The 19,488-nt window shown below is 41.5% G+C and overlaps 1 protein-coding gene across 1 annotated transcript; it reads left to right on the top strand.

Annotated features, from left to right (window-relative positions):
- The first annotated feature begins 8,734 nt into the window (after nucleotides 1-8,734).
- On the top strand, nucleotides 8,735-18,484 carry HTRA4 (HtrA serine peptidase 4). Its single transcript, XM_053463061.1, has 9 exons — nucleotides 8,735-9,751; nucleotides 11,808-11,907; nucleotides 12,959-13,163; nucleotides 13,943-14,137; nucleotides 14,565-14,597; nucleotides 15,918-16,032; nucleotides 16,721-16,778; nucleotides 17,125-17,220; nucleotides 17,741-18,484. Exons 1-9 carry the CDS (start codon nucleotides 9,310-9,312, stop codon nucleotides 17,904-17,906), a joined length of 1,410 nt encoding a protein of 469 aa, XP_053319036.1. The 5' UTR covers nucleotides 8,735-9,309; the 3' UTR covers nucleotides 17,907-18,484.
- Nucleotides 18,485-19,488: the final 1,004 nt, after the last annotated feature.

Here is a 19,488-nt window from a genome sequence, read left to right as displayed (position 1 = left end):
CTCTTCCCATCTTTCATACGCCCTATCTCTCTGATATATATCTGGATAACTAACTTATTTGATTCCAGCTCTCCTTCCTCAATCTGGATTCCGCTCGCAACGCTCTACTGAGATTCCTGTTACTAAAGTAACCAAAAAATGTACTTACTGATAAATTTGTCTGGACCTTTCTGCCACAGCAGACCACTCTCTTCTTATTCAACCCTTCATAATCTCGGTGACACCGGTCGATCCTAGTTTGTGACCTAACGCTCTTACCTATAGTGTCTTCCTTTCCAGTAACTCGTCTGCTACCAGAGCCAGCCTTAGGCGTTGTGGCGCCCTGTGTGGACTACTCCTCTGGCGCCCCCCCTCACTGCCCCTTCAAACTACCCCCCTCTCTGCCCCTTCAAACTACCCCCTTCAAACTACAACCCCCCTCTGCCCCTTCAAACTACACCCCCCTGCCCCTTCAAACTACACCCCCCCTGCCCCTTCAAACTACACCCCCCCTATGCCCCTTCAAACTACACCCCCCCCACTTACCTTGTTGCCGGAGTCCTGCGGTGAGAGCGGGAGGCATCCGTCTTCTCGCTCTGCCGCGGTGCCAGCATTTCATGTTGAGCGCCGGAATAGTCCGACGCTCAACATGAGATGCCGGCACCGCGACGGAGTCACAGAGTAAGGGGCGCCAAGCGGTTGCTGAGAACTTCACGAGCAAACACTCGGCGCCCCTGCCCGGGACTTAGATTAAAGCATCGTTTTGTTTTTTTTTTTGTTTTTTTAAACTTTATTTAACATGAATGATGTTAAATAAAGTTTAAAACAAAAAAAAAAAAACGATGTTTTAAGTTAAGTCCCTGGCAGGCGCCCCTGCTACCATGGCGGCCTGTGCGGTCGCACAGGTCGCACACCCCTAAGGCCGGCCCTGTCTGCTACCCCTCTCAACTGGTGTATCCGAATCTCACGTTATACTGCCTCGATTGGCAAAGTCATTTTATCCTTTGGCTTACAGTACCGCCATGTACCGCCATGTATGGCGCATTGTGAAGCGTCTTGCTTTTGTGTGATATATATATTGTATATCTCACCGCTATACAGGAAGATAACGTGCTATTTTAATGTAAAATGCACCCAAATATTTTATCAAAACATGTAATCTCTTCATTTCATGGCACTGTTGGAAATATTTTATCTTCTGCTTGTTTTGGTAAATATTCTATACCATCTTATATACGTGTTCCGTAAATCCACTATCTTTTATATTATATATTATATTATATATATTTTTATTATATTACAAAAAGTGCTTTAGCATGCATTCTTTCAAAACAAAATTAAAAAAAGCTCTTACCTGATACAAAGGTTGCAGTCCTGCTGCTGCAGCAGCCCTTTTCCTCCATGGCCTGACATTTCTTGCCACTGATTGGCTGCTTGAAGTGGCCAATCAGGAAAGTCCTCCCATTAAAATCAATGAGAGTGCTTTTCACACATGTGCATCTGAGTGTTCCCCAAAAAAGAACAGGGGGGCCATTGGAAGTGGGGAGAGGGGGGATTTTAGGGGCAAAAGCAAATGAGGAAATTCTTCAGAACCCCCCCCCTCATGCATTTGAAATATTGACAATGAAAATTTAAAGGGACTTCTCAGCTATCATACCCATTAAAGCGGGAAGCAGTATATATAAGTTATAAGAATAGTGTATTTGTACTAAAATCCTATAATTTTGTCAATTGTTAAAATCCGCACGCACAACGCTAAGTGTTCTGTGCTGCGTGATTTGGTAATTTTTTTTTCAAACTTTACATATTTTGCTTGTGAGTCTCAAATAGGGTGTGAAAAAAAGAAAAAGAAATACACATATTTGTACATATGCCGAGGCATGAATTTTCTATCACCTGCTTTCTGCTTTGGTTAGGAATGTACTAAACTATTTTACATTTAAATCTGAACTTTTTTTTATAACCTCAGGCAACCTTACTAACGGAGTTTTTGCTCCAGGGCAGAAGAAGTGTAGAAGGCACGTGCGTGCAACCTGAAACCAAGAGGTAATTTATGATGTCTGTGTATACTGAAAAACAAATCTTGGAATATAAGGCTCACGTCCTTATTGGTTCGTGGTACGTGAATACTATCGCACTACTGTATCTCTTAAATTGTTTTATTAATTAAAATTCTAAGTTTACACTATATTCATACTAATATCTTTATTTATCCTGCCATTCTGTAGTCCTCGTATCAAATAACACTATTACATCTTATCTCGTTTTTGACTTAGAGGCAGTACATAAGTGGAACAGCCTCTAAACAGAAGTGGTAGAGGTTAATACAGTCGGAGAATTTAAACATGGCTAACCTGAACCTAAGAAGAGACCAAGAAAAAACTGAAGGTTTTAGTCTTTACAGCAGGGACTAGAGTTGAGAGATATGTACTTAAGGACACAGATCTCACACTAAAAGTTGGAGACTGGCCCCTAGGCACTATTGCTATAGGGTGGTTATAAGGAAGGGATAGTTAAGGATATAGGTAGCCATGTGGACACCACTGGCATTGATTAATTGTGACCTTGGAAAAAGAGGGGTTAGAATCCGAGGAGCGTGTCTTGGTTCCCTTGAAGTATACAAAGAAGCAACAGCTCGCATTTGCCAGGGAGCTTTGGGCAGCCAAATGCCTATGGGCCCCAGTAATACAAATTAAGCAAGTAAAAGCAAATGACGCTCATGTCACAGCATGTCTCTAGTTTCCATTTGTAGGGTAATCTCTATTTACCTAAGCTCGGAGATGTATCATCAGGAGCGTTGAGAACCAATTAAGGGAAGAGAGGACCACTTGATCCTTTATTTTTGTCTAATACGACTTCCTGGTACTGCCTGTCTCTAGATGACTATTAACTCATCAGGACCTAACATTTTGTAATTAATAGGCACTTTTATTATTATTCTTGTTTCAATGTGTTTCAGATTATATCTTGTTTCTCTTTACATACAGTATCTGTGCAGAGCTTGTTGTGGGTTTATAAATAATTGATAAGAAAAGAATCCAAATTTGTTTGCAGAGCAAGAATAAAATTGAAAGGTCTGCATCAACAAGACACACTTGATATGAAGATAAATCACTGGCAAATTATATAAGAGAATCCCTCACAGAGGTGCCACTGGATGTTCCTCGTTCCTCTAAAAGTGGCTATAATAATCCAGGCTCTGTCCATGGTACTGATAGCGGCGAAGGAAGAAGTCAATATTTGGCTCTCCCCCAAACCCGTAATTACTTTACGTTGAATTAGAAAAGGTAAAACAGCATCAACTGACACCTTTCTTATCCAGGATGTTAGTATACACTCAGGTACACAATGGACCCCGCCATGATCAGTTGATTAGAGAATGTAGACCAGGGGTCCTCAAACTTTTTAAACAGGGGGCCAGTTCACGGTCCCTCAGACCGTTGGAGGGCCGGACTATAGTTAAAAAAAAAAAACTATGAACAAATACCTATGCACACATATACACCAATCCACACACATACCAATCCACACACACATACCAATCCACACATATACACCAATCCACACACATACACCAATCCACACACATACCAATCCACACACATACCAATCCACATATATACCAATCCACACACATACCAATCCACACATATACCAATCCACACACATACCAATCCACACACATACCAATCCACACACATACCAATCCACACACATACCAATCCACACACATACCAATCCACACACATACACCAATCCACACACATACACCAATCCACACACATACACCAATCCACACACACAGGGGCGTACCTAGAGTATTTGGCACCCGGGGCGGATCCTGTATGTGGCACCCCCCCCCACACTTTAAAACTACCTGGCCGAAACTGAATATGACCCCCCCACACACACCATAAAAAAATCTAACACTTTTATTTAAAGTAAGTAACACACCAAAATAGGACAAAACAATTAAATAACTATATATATATATATATACATATAATTGTTAACAGCAATCACATTCCTATCATGCCCAGGCATACCCAGATTCCAGGAGGCACTCGCAGACTTGGCATGATAGGAGTATGATTGCCCTATCTACCCCTTCTCGCTCCCTTCTGCCCTATCTACCCCTTCTCACTCCCTTCTGCCCTATCTACCCCTTCTCACTCCCTTCTCCCTATCTACCCCTCCTAACTATCTACCCTCTCCCTCTTTGAAGTTCACTTACCTTTCAGGAGTCCTGCGGTGGGGGTGCAAGGCCTCTGTCTCCCAGCTCTGCCACTGTATAGAACTGTATAGAGTGATGAGAGTTATGATGTACTTTAGAGCATAATTATATAGTGAAAAATACATTGGAAATGTTACATCATAACACCCATCACTCTCACACACTTACCAATCCACACTTACCAATCCACACATACCAATCCACAAACACATACCAATCCACAAACACATACCAATCCACACACATACTAATCCACACACATATACTAATCCACACACACATACCAATCCACACATATACTAATCCACACACATACCAATCCACACACATACACCAATCCACACACATACACCAATCCACACATATACACCAATCCACACACACATACCAATCCACACACACATACCAATCCACACACACATACCAATCCACACACATACACCAATCCACACACATACACCAATCCACACACATACTAATCCACACACATACTAATCCACACACATACCAATCTACACATATACCAATCCACACACATACCAATCCACACACACATAGCAATCCACACATATACCAATCCACACACATACACCAATCCACACACATACCAATCCACACACATACCAATCCACACACATACCAATCCACACACATACACCAATCCACACACATACCAATCCACACACATACACCAATCCACACACATACACCAATCCACTCTCACTGTATGCTTTCCTACCTTTCCTCTTTTCTCTTTACAGCTCCTTTTCCTTCTCTTCGCTCCTCTTCTTCAGTTCTTCTGTCTTCTCTGTCTTCTTCCGGGTCAGAGGGCACGGACAGCGGTGGGCGCGGCTTCAGTGTTGTGCGCCGGGATCTGACAACAAACCCCGGCGCACAACAGCTGTTGCCGCGCGGATCGCAAGGGAGCGGTATCGGAGGTCTTTAACAGACCTCCGGCTCCCTTGAGTGATTTTAAGCCGGGTTCAAGGAAAATCCTTGAACCGGCTTAAAATCACTCAAGGGAGCCGGTGGTCTGTTAAAGACCTCCGATACCGCTCCCTTGCAAGCCTGCTCCTCCAGCGGCGGACATTACTGTCCGTCTCTGGAGGGGTGCCGGGTGCCGGCAGGTTGGCACCCCCTGATGAGCGGCACCCGGTGCGGACCGCCCCCCCCGCCCCCCGCTAGGTACGCTACTGCACACACATACACCAATCCACACACATACCAATCCACACACATACCAATCCACACACATACACCAATCCACACACATACACCAATCCACACACATACCAATCCACACATATACACCAATCCACACACATACACCAATCCACACACATACACCAATCCACACACATACCAATCCACACACATACCAATCCACACACATACACCAATCCACACACATACACCAATCCACACACATACCAATCCACACATATACACCAATCCACACACATACACCAATCCACACACATACACCAATCCACACACATACACCAATCCACACACATACACCAATCCACACACATACCAATCCACACATATATACTAATCCACATACATACACCAATCCACACACATACCAATCCACACACATACACCAATCCACACACATACACCAATCCACACACATACCAATCCACACACATACACCAATCCACACACATACACCAATCCACACACATACACCAATCCACACACATACCAATCCACACACATACACCAATCCACTCTCACTGTATGCTTTCCTACCTTTCCTCTTTTCTCCTTACAGCTCCTTTTCCTGATCTTCGCTCCTCCTCTTCTTCTTCAGTTCTTCTGTCTTCTTCCGAGGGCACGGGGTTCAGAGGGCACGGACAGCGGTGGGCGCGGCTTCAGTGTTGTGCGCCGGGATCTGACAACAAACCCCGGCGCACAACAGCTGTTGCCGCGCGGATCGCAAGGGAGCGGTATCGGAGGTATTTAACAGACCTCCAGCTCCCTTGAGTGATTTTAAGCCGGGTTCAAGGGAAATCATTGAACCGGCTTAAAATCACTCAAGGGAGCCGGAGGTCTGTTAAAGACCTCCGATACCGCTCCCTTGCGAGCCTTCTCCTCCAGCGGCGGACATTACTGCCCGTCTCTGGAGGGGTGCCCGCAAGTTGGCACCCCCCTGATGAGCGGCACCCGGTGCGGACCGCCCCCCCGCCCCCCGCTAGGTACGCTACTGCATCCTTGTGTTCCGAAAGCATCTTTCGGAACACATGGATGTCCTGAGGCAAAAACACCCGGCAGGCCGGGTAAATGCGCTCCCGCGGGCCGTAGTTTGAGGACCCCTGATGTAGACCATAAGGTGGACCGCCTTCTAGATCTGTACATAATTCCACAAAAATGAGACAGGCTAATATATTTGACAGGTGGGAGGTGGGTTGAGTTTCTATAAGCACCTTGACAGGAATAGCTCCCTACCATTAATGGATGCTGCTGGAAGAGGAACATGACTTCGGGAAAATAGAATAACATTTATGGAATGCTTAGGTGTGAACAGAAGCTTAGTCTAGCTGGGCAATCAGCTTTCTGTACTAGGTGTCATTAAAGAACTTCAATTTGTTGACCAAATTCCCTTAAGTAGGTCTAATGGTGGGTCAAAGAGAATTTCTTCACTTCAATTAGTTGGTAACAGTCCAACGTTCACTTGCATTCAGAACCCTTCTTTTCTATAAGCTTCCAAGATCAATATCATCTTCTCCAACGTCCAAGATCAATATCATCTTCTTCAACTTCCAAGATCAGTATCATCTTCTCCAACTTCCAAGATCAATATCATCTTCTCCAACTTCCAAGATCAATATCATCTTCTTCAACTTCCAAGAACATTATTATCTCCTCCAACATCCGATATCAGTATACTCCCTCTAAATCTCTTAGAAAGTGGCACTGGGAACAGAGGTTTCTCGGAAAAAAGGCCAAGAGGGACAGTGAAATGTGAGATTTAGCAAGAGGTGAGCTGCGTCCCGTTGTACGCGTCAGTCTGTACTCCAGAAATGAATAAATGTTACAGGGAAAGAAAGGTTCTGAGATTATGTAGGACCGATTTGAGGAAGATGGACAGAAGAGTGGTTTGGACAGCTGCAGTACGGACAGTGACAGGAAAATCAGGATGAGCACAAAAAATGAACAATTGAATACTGTGCTAGAAGTTTGTATTCCCCCAGCTGTGTATTTTAATCCTAAAACCCTCATTTCCAACTATTGTGCATTAAATGGATAAATTACATAACATATCACATATAATCATGGTTATTAAGTAAATTAAGCCTTTGATATATAGGGGAATGTTAATATATAGGGGAATGTTAATATATAGGGGAATGTTCGTAACACCAACATGTCTGCCCGAGCACTATAGTATACAGAGCAGCCAATCGATAGCAATTCTTTGTGCACGCGCAGAGGATCAATCATTATAAAGGAACATCTCTTTATTGTTTTCTCTCCACCTCCCTATGGGGGGCTATTTTCAACTTGCTCATTTCTTTGGAGCATTGTCTGTTATAGGTTGTGTTACCCGTGCTTTTGTGCCCTGACCTGATGTTGTGGACATGACCCTTGGCTTGATCCTGTGTCTGAACTATCAGTCTATGCTGCTGTTCCCGTGTATGACCCTTGGCTTGTCCTCTGTTAAGATCTCCGTTCAGATCCCGAGCATCGTACTCTGTCCTCTGCTCACCCTGTCCTCGTCATTGTCTATTACCTGGTCCAGCATTGCATTTGTATCTCCATCCAGCCAATTGCCTTTCTAAAGTTATCCCCTTTTATCTATAGTGTTACCATCCTGGTGTCCTGCGGGTAGTAGAGGTGCTGTTTACTCTGTCTTAATGCCTGAGGCTCATCCATGGGGTATCTTTGATTGGGGCAGAAGTGCCCTTGCTACAGTTTCACTCTAATATCGGGTCGTGACTGAGCATTGTAGCGCCTTACCTTGAACGTCACATATTTAAGCACAGTTGTCCAATGTTTCAGGTAAATTAAGCGATGGTCACAGAAAGTGACAAACATGGCTGAATGGGGATGATAATTGTCCACTATTGACCATAAATCCCGATTCCTGTATGTTCATTTTCAGCTTTCAGTTCATTTCAGTGTATTTTTTGGATTTTACCTAAGGTTATCTGCATGACGTCCTGGTTTTCAGGTGTGACTTTTCTAAACGTCACTTTAATGGCGCTCATAATTTTATTTGTGGAAATACGACGTACGGCAAAGGTCAACATCAGAACAGGAGACCTTTTCATTTAAGGATCAAAGCTGTTTTTTTGGAAAACTGGATCCTGTTTATGTCCCGATGCTAATTTGTCTTTATCTTCTTTCCTTCTCCTTGTGTTTAGTACGAATGTTGGAGCCGCGGTGGTGAAGGAGAGGAATTCAGTGGGTGGGTTTTCACAGAGAGATAGGTGGGACCAGTTGTCCACCTCCTAGTTTGAGGGCTGAGCACAAGCTTGCAGATGAAGACAGACGGAAAGTTATACGAGAACAGTCAACGTCGAAAGCTGCAGCAAAATTCCTACGGAGACTGGGCATTAACCGAGACTGAGTCTTCCACGAATGAGCTATTACTCCTGTCTCTGGGGTAACTGGGAGGGACAAGGGGGCAGAAATAAAGCAGGGATAATTAGGGAACCAGACAGTAAATGGGGGAACGTTAAAGGAAAAGCTGAAGAAACCGATCGTAGCAGAACTAGGAGAACTCCCTTGGACACCTGTGGGATCATAGCTTGGGGAATAAAGTCCCCTAATGGGTCAATTCATTTAGAGGCTAACTGTAGGAGTTATTGCTAGTTCCATTTTTTTTTTAGAGTTTAGACGTTTAATAAATTGAAAACTAGGAGAACCTAGTCTGGCGAGGAGGAAAAAAAGGGAATACGTCGATTTAGGAAGCTGTGTTTTGGCATAGAATTTTGTGATTCCTTTTAATGGCATTATTTTCATCCATATTAGTTCTTTGCAGGATTTTCCTTCAATGAGTTTAGAGCGGTTTTGTTACAAATCAAGTTTTTGTGGGCAGTTTAGGTGTAGTTCTAAGAATCTGAGTTAGATTAGTCTTCTTCAGGATGTCTCCTTTTAGACCAGTGCTCCTCGTTTTTCTGTTGTTCCTGTCCACCTCCGCCGTCCCCCGTATTTCCCGTCGCCAGACGTCTATTTGCCCCCAAGTATGCGAGCTGTCCAGGTGCCCCCGTCCTCAGATGCCCTGCCAAGCAGGCGAGGTGCGGGATGCATGTGGATGTTGCCCGGTGTGCGGAGCAGCCGAGGGTGAGGCGTGTGGACATCGCGGGGGATCCCCGTGTGGAGAGGGTTTGGAGTGTGTCGTCCCTCGGGTTGGGGGGTCTTCGAGAAGGAAAGTTGGGGTGTGCGTGTGCAGTACCAGCGAGCCGGTGTGCGGCAGCGACGGCAAAACCTATAGGAACCTGTGCCACCTCAAGGCCGAAAACAGACAGGCAAGGAGGAAGAACTCACCGCCTGCCATCCACATCCAGAAAGGGCCATGTGATACTGGTAAGTAAACCTTTGGGTTGGAGAGGCTGGGTACGGTGGCCTATGGGGAAAAAATACAACGTGTGCGGCACCTCTGCATGTTCCTTTCTTAATGGAACCTATAGGTGTACATGTAATCCTCCCACTTACATCGGGTTAGGTACCAGAGAAAGAGTAAAGGAAGCTGAACAGAACAGAACAATATTCACGAATCTGATTTACATGGCAGAAGGGATACGTTACCGAGCGTGTCCATAACAACGCTACAAAGTGATGTTAAATGAAACGGAAGGTGGGACATCTTTACTTTTAGGACTGAAAAATCGTATTAATGAGAAAACATTTTTATACAAAAAAAATATTTCTATAATCTCTCCTTGACACCTATACCTACTGCCAGCTTGCCCTCCCTCCAATATCATATATATATATATATATATATATAAAGTCTAGAACTTTCTTGCCGCAATAAACCCCAGGGGCTGGTATTTCACAATGTGCAGTAAAGTCCGTGAAATTAAATGTTTTAACTCACCTGAAAACCGTTTAGTCAGTACGTAAACCGCTTTGTGCCGTTCCACCTATTCTGCTAAATTTAACACTTTTATAGCTAAATGCAACATTTGTTTTAATACCTTCCCAGAAATACAGTTTTGCCGGGAATACTTAATTGTCATGTGACACAACAGCAGACAGTAAGATGATACTGCCATAGAAGCTGAAAAAGGTTTCTTAAAAGGTTCTGTGCGGTTTTGTTCAGTGCTTAAACTTTAATAATAAAGAATAAAAGGACAGATCTGAAAGAGATCTCATGCGCTAGAGAGCGCAATTAAAATGTTGTCTAAGACAGCAACACAGCACTTTTAAAGAGTTAATTTTTGTATCCCAATTAATGTTTGTAGTTCAATTAAATGTCTGACCATGAAACATTGCAGTTTGGGGTAAAAAAAAAATAATACAAATAATAATAAAAATAAAAAAATTAAATAATAATAATAATAATAGACATTATTCTATACCAAGTATTTTTATATACGGGACGGTGCATTTTCTTTCTCACTTATTCCGGCCTCCCCACAGCCATCTAATGGCTGAGTGCTTCCCTGTTCTCTTATATACAAAGCACTTCTGGCTGAGTGTGGCTAGGGGCTGCCTTGCCCCAGAGGTGGTTGCTGAGTTCAGTGTGAGTGTCAGTGCTGGAGGTGACAAGCTGCTTTCTGCAGGGTAAATACCTGTGAGTGTGTGTTTATGAGTGTCATGCGGGAACATGCTGGATAAATGTATGCGGGATATAGGAGCCGAGGAGCACGCGACAGAACAAGCAAAAGCACATTGGAAACCTGCAGACTGTACAGGGTGCATGTGTGTGCATGAGCGTGTTTGGGAATAATGCATTCGCCCGGTCTGCATGACGCCCCGTGCTGGCCTGGTTACCCGCTGTGTTGAGTGTCACTCAAACTGGCAGCACTGCTGTGCATGCGCTCAACTCTTCACATACGCCATATACATTCTCCGGTGTCCCATAGACCAGAGAAGGAAATTGGGATGGTGGGATTTCGGTCCCAAAACCTGCCGAGCTCTATCTCAGTCCTGAAAAGCGGGACAGAAGTAGATCTGGGTGGGACAGCGGGGTAGGGTGGCAAAATCGGGACAGTTGGGAGTCACGACTAACAGTTTGTGGCACTTGTATCTTTATTAACAAATGTCTCAAATACTACATATTATTAATTTTTTTCAACTTCTGGAGAACTGGAAAGCTTTGAATTATTTGACCTTGAAACCCATCAAATATTAACCCTTAAATGTCCCATTACAAAGATTTTACTTGTAGTTCCTCACTGATTGTAAGAAGCATTCTTATAAAACCCATTATAGTGGTCAGGAGGAGAAGATATTGTTAATGAAAACACCTGTGTTAAAGCATGGATTTTAAATGTGATATACCACCGCGAAAAGCACCGAGACGCTCAGATGTCACTAAATCATAGTAGAATATGAATTCTGAGAGTTCCTTTAATATAAAGTTTATTCAGTATCAGGACTTTCTGTATTAATCCTGAATATGTATTGTTTAAAGGCTCCCATTATCCTGACAGCAAGAGGTACAAGTTCAACTTCATAGCTGATGTGGTCCAGAAAATAGCACCAGCCGTGGTACATCTGGAGCTGTTTAGAAGGTAATCCAGCAGTAGCAATGATACACTAATAACGGAAAGTTAATGGAAAGGTTAAGAGGAGTTACAAAAAGGTTTACTAGGTAACTAGGTAAAGGTGGAAAATGATTTAGAAGTTGAGGCGATTAAGTAGAAGATCTGCCTGGGGGATCTTCTGGACAAGTTTCTGTCCCTGGGGCTAAAATGTACTGAGGATTAATGTGAGATAAGTGGTGCATTATTCCATTGCTCAGTGTAACATTAACCTCACCGCAGCTTTCTTCTGTAAGTTAGCGTGTGATATTTTATGGACACCTTGGGCCCCCAGTCCTGTGGTGAGGTTAGACATACTGGGCCCTGGCATGAACATATAGTCCAAAGACCCCACAACCCCACATTTTATTCTCTCCCAATTTTTTTTTTATTTTGAACTTGTCCCCCTTAGGGAAGTCCCATGTTTCGGTTCATTCTAACTCTTCTCCTCTTTGTTTTTCCTTTCTCACCCTCATTCCACTGCGTTGACGTATATACCATCATTAGAAACACAGATCATTTCCCCCCATCCCTCAGATTTTTGGGATCTCTAAGCTTGTCCACTTAGCTTTACATGTCACAGACAGGAAGACGCATGGATTTTTCCAGCCCTGTGGCCTTTTCATTCATTTACCTCGACTCCGCTGTGATCTTTATCTTTTTCTCATATCCATTTCTCTGCCTGATATCAGTTTAAAATGCATGCTAGCTGTAAAATAAGTCATCACGCTCTCTTCTAAATGCTATCGGCTCAAATGCAGTAAATGTGCAGTAATACTGCAGTATTGCAGTTTTTTCATGTCCAAAAAACTGCAGTATTACTCCAGAAAAACTGCAGTAATTTTTTCGTAAGGGTTGGCCTAACTGTTCTCTCCTACCTGCTCTAATACCTCTAGCCCCGTTTGGTCCTTTGCCTTGACTTACATTCTGGACAGCCTGATAATTTCTAAGGGTAATTAAAGATAATTTCTAAGGGTAATTAACCTTCTTAGTGCATAAAGAACCTTGATGGAAAAGGGCCAATGTTGCTTTTCCATTGCAGGTCTCCATTCACAGGTCAGGAAATGGCGGTATCCAGTGGTTCGGGATTTATCGTGTCTGAAGATGGCCTCATAGTGACGAACGCACATGTGCTAACGAACAAACAACGCATTAAAGTGGAAGTGAAAGACGGGGCCCATTATGATGCTAAAATAACGGATATTGACCAGAAACTAGACATAGCGCTAATCAAGATTGAACCAGATGTGAGTGTCATCTTCTCTAATGGGATGGCAACCATGGATTTTATTTGTCCTACTGTTCACTACAGTATCTTTATTAGCTGCATAATATACCTGTAACACTATAATGCCATATCAAACATCTTCCTAAGGCACATATGACTGTATATCACCTTTAACTATAAAAACTATATCTATTAATTAAAAGCATTACATCCCTTTTTAAATGTCCATACCTATTACTCCTCCGATTGTCCCAAATAACGTCTGATGGCGGATACGAAAAGAACCATTCTGCTCATCTAGTCAGTCCTGGTGTAGAGACTCAAACCTTAATCAGTCCTTGGCCTTGTCTTCAGGAGCCATATGTCTACCCTATTTTCTTACTGTATTAACCTCTAACACTTCTGTTCGGAGGCTGTCTCTCTTATTTACCATCCTCTCAGTAAAGTAGATCTCAGCCTCTGACCCTCTAGTTTTAGATGATGACCTCTTCGTCTTATATTCTTCCTCCTTTGGAATAAACCTCCCTCCTGTACTTTGTTAAATCCCTCTATGAATTTAAATTTCACATTCCCCTCTTTCTTCTCTCCTCCATGCTATAGTGATTGAGATCTCTTAGTCTGATATTCCATTCACCATTTTAGTAGCCCTTCTCTGAACTCTTTCCAGAATGTCTGGAGATGGGTTCTCCAGAACCGTGCGATACTCTTGGTGAGGTCTTATCAGAGATCTTCCTTCTTTCAAAACAAAAAGTATATAGTTTTTTTGTATAATTTATCAGTGCAATGTTCTCTGGCCAGGCCCCTCTTCCAGTTTTGATGCTGGGAAGATCGTCTGACCTGAGGCCAGGAGAGTTTGTGGTGGCTCTGGGAAGCCCCTTCTCCTTACAGAACACAGTGACCACCGGAATCATCAGCACCACCCAGCGAGGAGGCAAAGAACTAGGACTGAAAGATTCCGACATGGATTATATCCAAACAGATGCCATCATTAACGTGAGTCCTGCATTTCCTAATCAAATAATCATAGCATCAAGTGGACCTTGGCGTAGGTTACATGTAATGAGTCTTAGCTTTCTTTTCTTGAATAAAAAATGGCTCAATGTCTTAACAGTAATTTAATATTGAGTATCTTGTTATGTATCACGTACTATACATGTCTAACGCCCCCAGGAAACGGTTACTTGTTGCATGACCCCACGTAATCCATAGTTAAATCTTCAAACCTCATCTCGGGGATTTAACTGTGCACAAGCCGGGCAAACATGGTCCTTCTTGCAGAGAAAACTAGTTGGGGCTGGCCCTCCATAATGTATATTTAAAAATATAGGGCTCACTGATATTTACAGTTTAGGCAGCATGTGTAAAGGGTGGTCACTGCTAATCCGCGGCTACCATTCGATGTCACTGCTTTCTTTTACAGTATGGAAATTCCGGAGGGCCGCTTGTGAATTTGGTAAGTGTCAGCTTCCTTTTTTCTTGATGCATTGTGGCTCCCTGTGGTATACAGAGGTAAACGGCGGCAATTAAACCACCTCTAGGACTATGATTCTAGTTTTTTCTCTTGTCTGTATCTCCTTTTAAAGAGAAATTGTAGTGGTAAGTGCCATTTATACAATAGGCGTTAAGATTTTGTCATTTGTCATTAAAGAGTTACGGCAGGAATCACCGAGTGTTCCATTCATTATTCATCTGGCCAGACCATTTAAACCAAAGTACAATAATTAAAATCACATTTTGGGCAAAAGCAAAAAAAAGTTATAGCAAATAATTCTCTCCTGCCATCAACGGAGAAGTGCACCTTTCACCTAGATATTATGTTAGTCAATTGGCAAGCAAATGTATAGGTGAAAAATCATTTGAAAAAAAATGAAGTTTACCCATTATCACTATTTGATGACATAAAAACTACAAAGATGGCTACCAGGTGGGCTATGCACACCCACAGTCCTCTGAACCATGTCATAGAATTTTGTACATGCAAAGTACTGGGGTTGGGTGCATACATACTTGCTGTGACGTTTCCTGTTAATTGAGACTAAAAATTACTTTGATTAATCAGACATTACTTTTATTATAAGTAATGTTTGCAGAATCATCCACTTAAGAGCTTGGTGGAAAAAAAAGCCTCTTTGATTTCTGCCTTGGTCTACTCAGCAGAAGTGGCCACAGACTGTTCAGTAGCTAGCTGTGGTGATCCTATCTCGACAATGGATCAGACAGAAGATACTTTTACTTTATGGCTGAAACCTTCTGTGTGTGACTCTAGGCCAATTGATTCAAAGGTACCCTATAGATCGGATTAAGCAATTAATTTAGTAATCTTAGTCCATCAACCTTGGCCCGGGAAGTAAACTGAACAGGGAATACTGCTTTCCATAATAACAAAACCCTAAGAAACACAGGTCCAAAGTGACCACTCTGAAAAGGTAAATGGATTTACATCCTCTGCCCACGAGCCTCCATTTCTGCAAATTGATCAATGACTTGACCAGACATTGACAGTTTTACATCATAACTCCCATCACTATATACTAAGCCAGGCACTGATGGTGGTACACCATAACACCATACTCGCACACACTTAATCATGCATTTAAACAGACTTAAAATGATCCTTGATCTCCCCAACCAGCCCTGCTCCTCCAGCGGCGTGCAGTAAAGTCTGGTGGCACCCCACTAAAGAGTAGTGGATTGCGAAACAATGCCCCCCCCCCGCAAGTGTGCCACTGAGTTCCTGAATCTAGAAAGATTTGTAATATATTCTCTCCCTCAGGACGGGGAGGTTATAGGTATAAATACACTAAAGGTGACGGCAGGAATATCTTTTGCCATTCCATCTGACCGTATCAGGCAATTTCTGGCAGAATCACATGACAGACAACTTAAAGGTAAGTCACATGATGCGAATGCTTAATTGAGCAATGCTTTAACAATGCTAATACTTGCGTGGGTTAACTCACTGTCAAAAGTAAGGGTCTTCTAAAGCAGAAATTTTCCACGATACACCTTTTGTCCATATTGTCCTGATATATCATATATTTGGTATAACTTCATTTATGAATAGTGTGCCCATGGATGATTTATATAAACAAGATTAAAGTCCAAGAGCAAACAAGCATGTGAGAATCAAAATATTGATGATGTTTTAATACCTTTTGATATATCTATGTACACACACTAAAATGGGACCTGAGGTGACATAATACTTTATTGTGAACAATCTACAGGGAAGGCATTGATTTTAAGACAAAAGCTCCACAATTTGGGCTTCCAGTTTGTACGTACGATAGTACTCAGGGTAGTCGCTGGACCTTACCATTTAGCACATAAAGAAGGATCCATGATACTCAATTCATACAACAGGTGTTCTAAACTTATTTTGTGGGATTTTTAGGAATTTTCTATTTAACATGAAGTCAGGGAGCTAACACTGTCAAACCCTAGAGTCTTACACCCTTGTTATATAGAATGAAGCCTCAAAACGCCAACTGGTTCAAGGGATTTATAGGAAGGCTGTATGGGAAGTAGGGATGATGTGATGTTATAGTCTACCTAAGCACTGCATCTGCTTGGCAGGTAAATCACCTCCAAAGAAGAAGTACATGGGGGTACGAATGCTTCAACTTTCACCAAAGTAAGTCTTTCTGGTAATTTTAAGGAACAGTCCACTTACAAGCTATTCTCCGTCTGCACAAGGAATGCAAGCAATAAATATTAATTTAATTATAAAAGAATAATAGCTTAATAACTAAACTTAAATAATGTATGGTATGTATATGTAAATATACCTAAAAAGCTAAGCATTATTTAAGTATACAGCGGTAAAACACTATGTTATAGCTATTGTATGGAAATAAGCTACGCATTATAATTTTTGTGTTGCATCAGAACATTTGAATACTTTATATGCACAAATATTTGTCAAAGAAATTAAGCCGGGCTGGGGAAAACCGGAATTGCCTTTGTTATGTCATTCTCAGCTTAATCCGCGAGCTCAAATTGCGTGATAAAGATTTCCCCGATGTCAATTCTGGAGTTTACGTTTTTGAGGTTATTCAAGGAACAGCTGCAGCGAGGTAAGAGAATGAAGAGAATGGGAGTGTTGTAAGCTCTAGAGCTCATTCACTCGCAGTACTGAAAGCATGCGTAAACTAGATTAGTGGTGTCCGATTGTGTGCGCTGTCTTGTACTTTAACTTGATTTAACTCTCCCTTATAAAGGGCCAGCTCAGTCATTCTTGCAGGACACGCTCACTGGGGTTGGTTCTTCATTATGCATCAGTGAGTTGAAACTGCATCACATAACTTCACCTTAATTCATCCCAAGCAGACACTATGCCCAGATTTCACTAAATGTTGATTTTCCACAGGGGTTTGTCACTATCAGTATGAACAGCTTGGGGTGCATATACGTGGGAAAGGAGAAAAATATACAGAATAATAGTGTACCAAGAATAATTCATTAGTGTGCTCTTTATATGAGTAGTCACTTTGTGTGCAATACAGAATGAAGCTGAAGCCTTAGCGTTTCTTCCCTTAAGAGTTATTTGTTATCCTCTGGTTGTTGTTCCTCATTGTCCTACGTCTTCTACTGTAGTGCAGGGATGAAGGATCATGATGTTATTATCAGCATTAACGGGAGGACAGTGACCACTACTGAGGAGGTCAGCGAGGCCGTGAAGAATAACGAGGCACTTTCCATGGTGGTGCGGCGAGGGAATGAAGACATCATCCTGAGCGTGGTGCCTGAGGAAATGGGCTAAGGACATCTCCAGCCTCCCAACGTCAAGACGTTCTACACCAGGATCTCTTTACGCTAAGTGCATTGAGCACTGAAGCTTTAGACTTGGAAACCATTAATCAACTGGTCTTTGAGCATTTATCAGATGGCTATTTAAAGCCGTGATCTTCATGGGGTGGAACAAAAACACAGGGAACTGTAGTGAACTGTAATAAGCCGCTAAGTATGAAAATACAAAAGACAGAAGACAAATTATGTAGGGTATACATGATGAGTAATAATGCACCTGCGGTCAAAATTAATTAATCTGATTAATTTTTGAATAGGTTTTAGATTTCACCTCTTCCATGTGAATTATAAAAACTTATAAACAGAGAACAAATAATGAATCAGACACATGTGAAGAGAACACAGAACATGATCGTTCCATAGCGGGGAGAGGTCACTGTGTGTAAAATATTAATACCCAAGCAAAAAAAAAAATGCCAATACAGATATTTTTTATATTGTTTATAATATATATATAAATTTTAAATAATTAAATTTAGTTAGAATAAGAAAAAAAATGAGAATTTGACATTTTAACAACATTTTAGTCACTTTTTTTTAGCTGTTGTTGAATATAACTCCCATGATCCTCTGCTTTGTATCGGCCAAGGATATTGATTATATAAAAGTTTTCCAGAAAGGGGCATTTTTAAATTACACAAATATATATTATATAATTCTTTGAGGCTACGACGGGCTTAATTTATTCAAATGTAATATTCTCATAAACTTGCTTTTAACAGACGTTTTCTTTTCGGCTACATATCTTAGCTAAACAATATTTGACTAGCCCAGGTATAGATGAAAAATGTAGCTTCATGAACTAGGATTTTTTTTCCATGACCCTTTTTTACATGGCAGTGTTACTTTAAGACTATGTTTACAAAAGGAAGTGGCTTGTGCAAAGGAAAAGTGCTCCCCCTGCAGGAAAAACAGTAGCAGTGCCTTTATATATTTGGCCCTGTCAGTATTGATAAAGTTTACATATAACATTTTTGTAAACAGTTAAAAATATATATTTCGGATAAGAAAATTGAATGTTTTAGCTAGTTTTCTTTACAAATCCATATTTAAGCATAAAATAGAGCGAAAGAACTACTATTACGCACTTATGATTTATTTTTTTGATATATATACTCTGTTGCAGTACTATCACATATTGCATGAATGAAAATGTGCGTATATATATATATATATATATATATATATATATATATATAGTATTGATTGCATTGTAGACATCATAATTAATTAAATAGCTGTTTTGATACAAGATTTCTTAAAAGAGGTTATATCCTGAACCCCGATACTAAGAAAGAAAGCAGTTTTTTAGCGTCACTCTTTTCACTGTAAAAAAAAAAAAAAAAGGGTATTATTGCCTTTCATAATTTTATTATTTTTGTGTCTCAGAATATTTCATGTAAAACGATCCCATTTCAACACCATTATTTATAAACACTGTTCCACTGTTAAAAGAGAAATGTAAGGCAGTTAATGGATTACTGTTAACCCCTTTGAGTATCGTAGCTTATTCACTTGCAGTAAGAAATCTATTA

Source organism: Spea bombifrons, chromosome 4 (genome assembly GCF_027358695.1).
Source record: "Spea bombifrons isolate aSpeBom1 chromosome 4, aSpeBom1.2.pri, whole genome shotgun sequence".
Taxonomy (NCBI): Eukaryota; Metazoa; Chordata; class Amphibia; order Anura; family Pelobatidae; genus Spea; species Spea bombifrons.
This window is presented reverse-complemented; position numbering and strand designations above follow the sequence as displayed.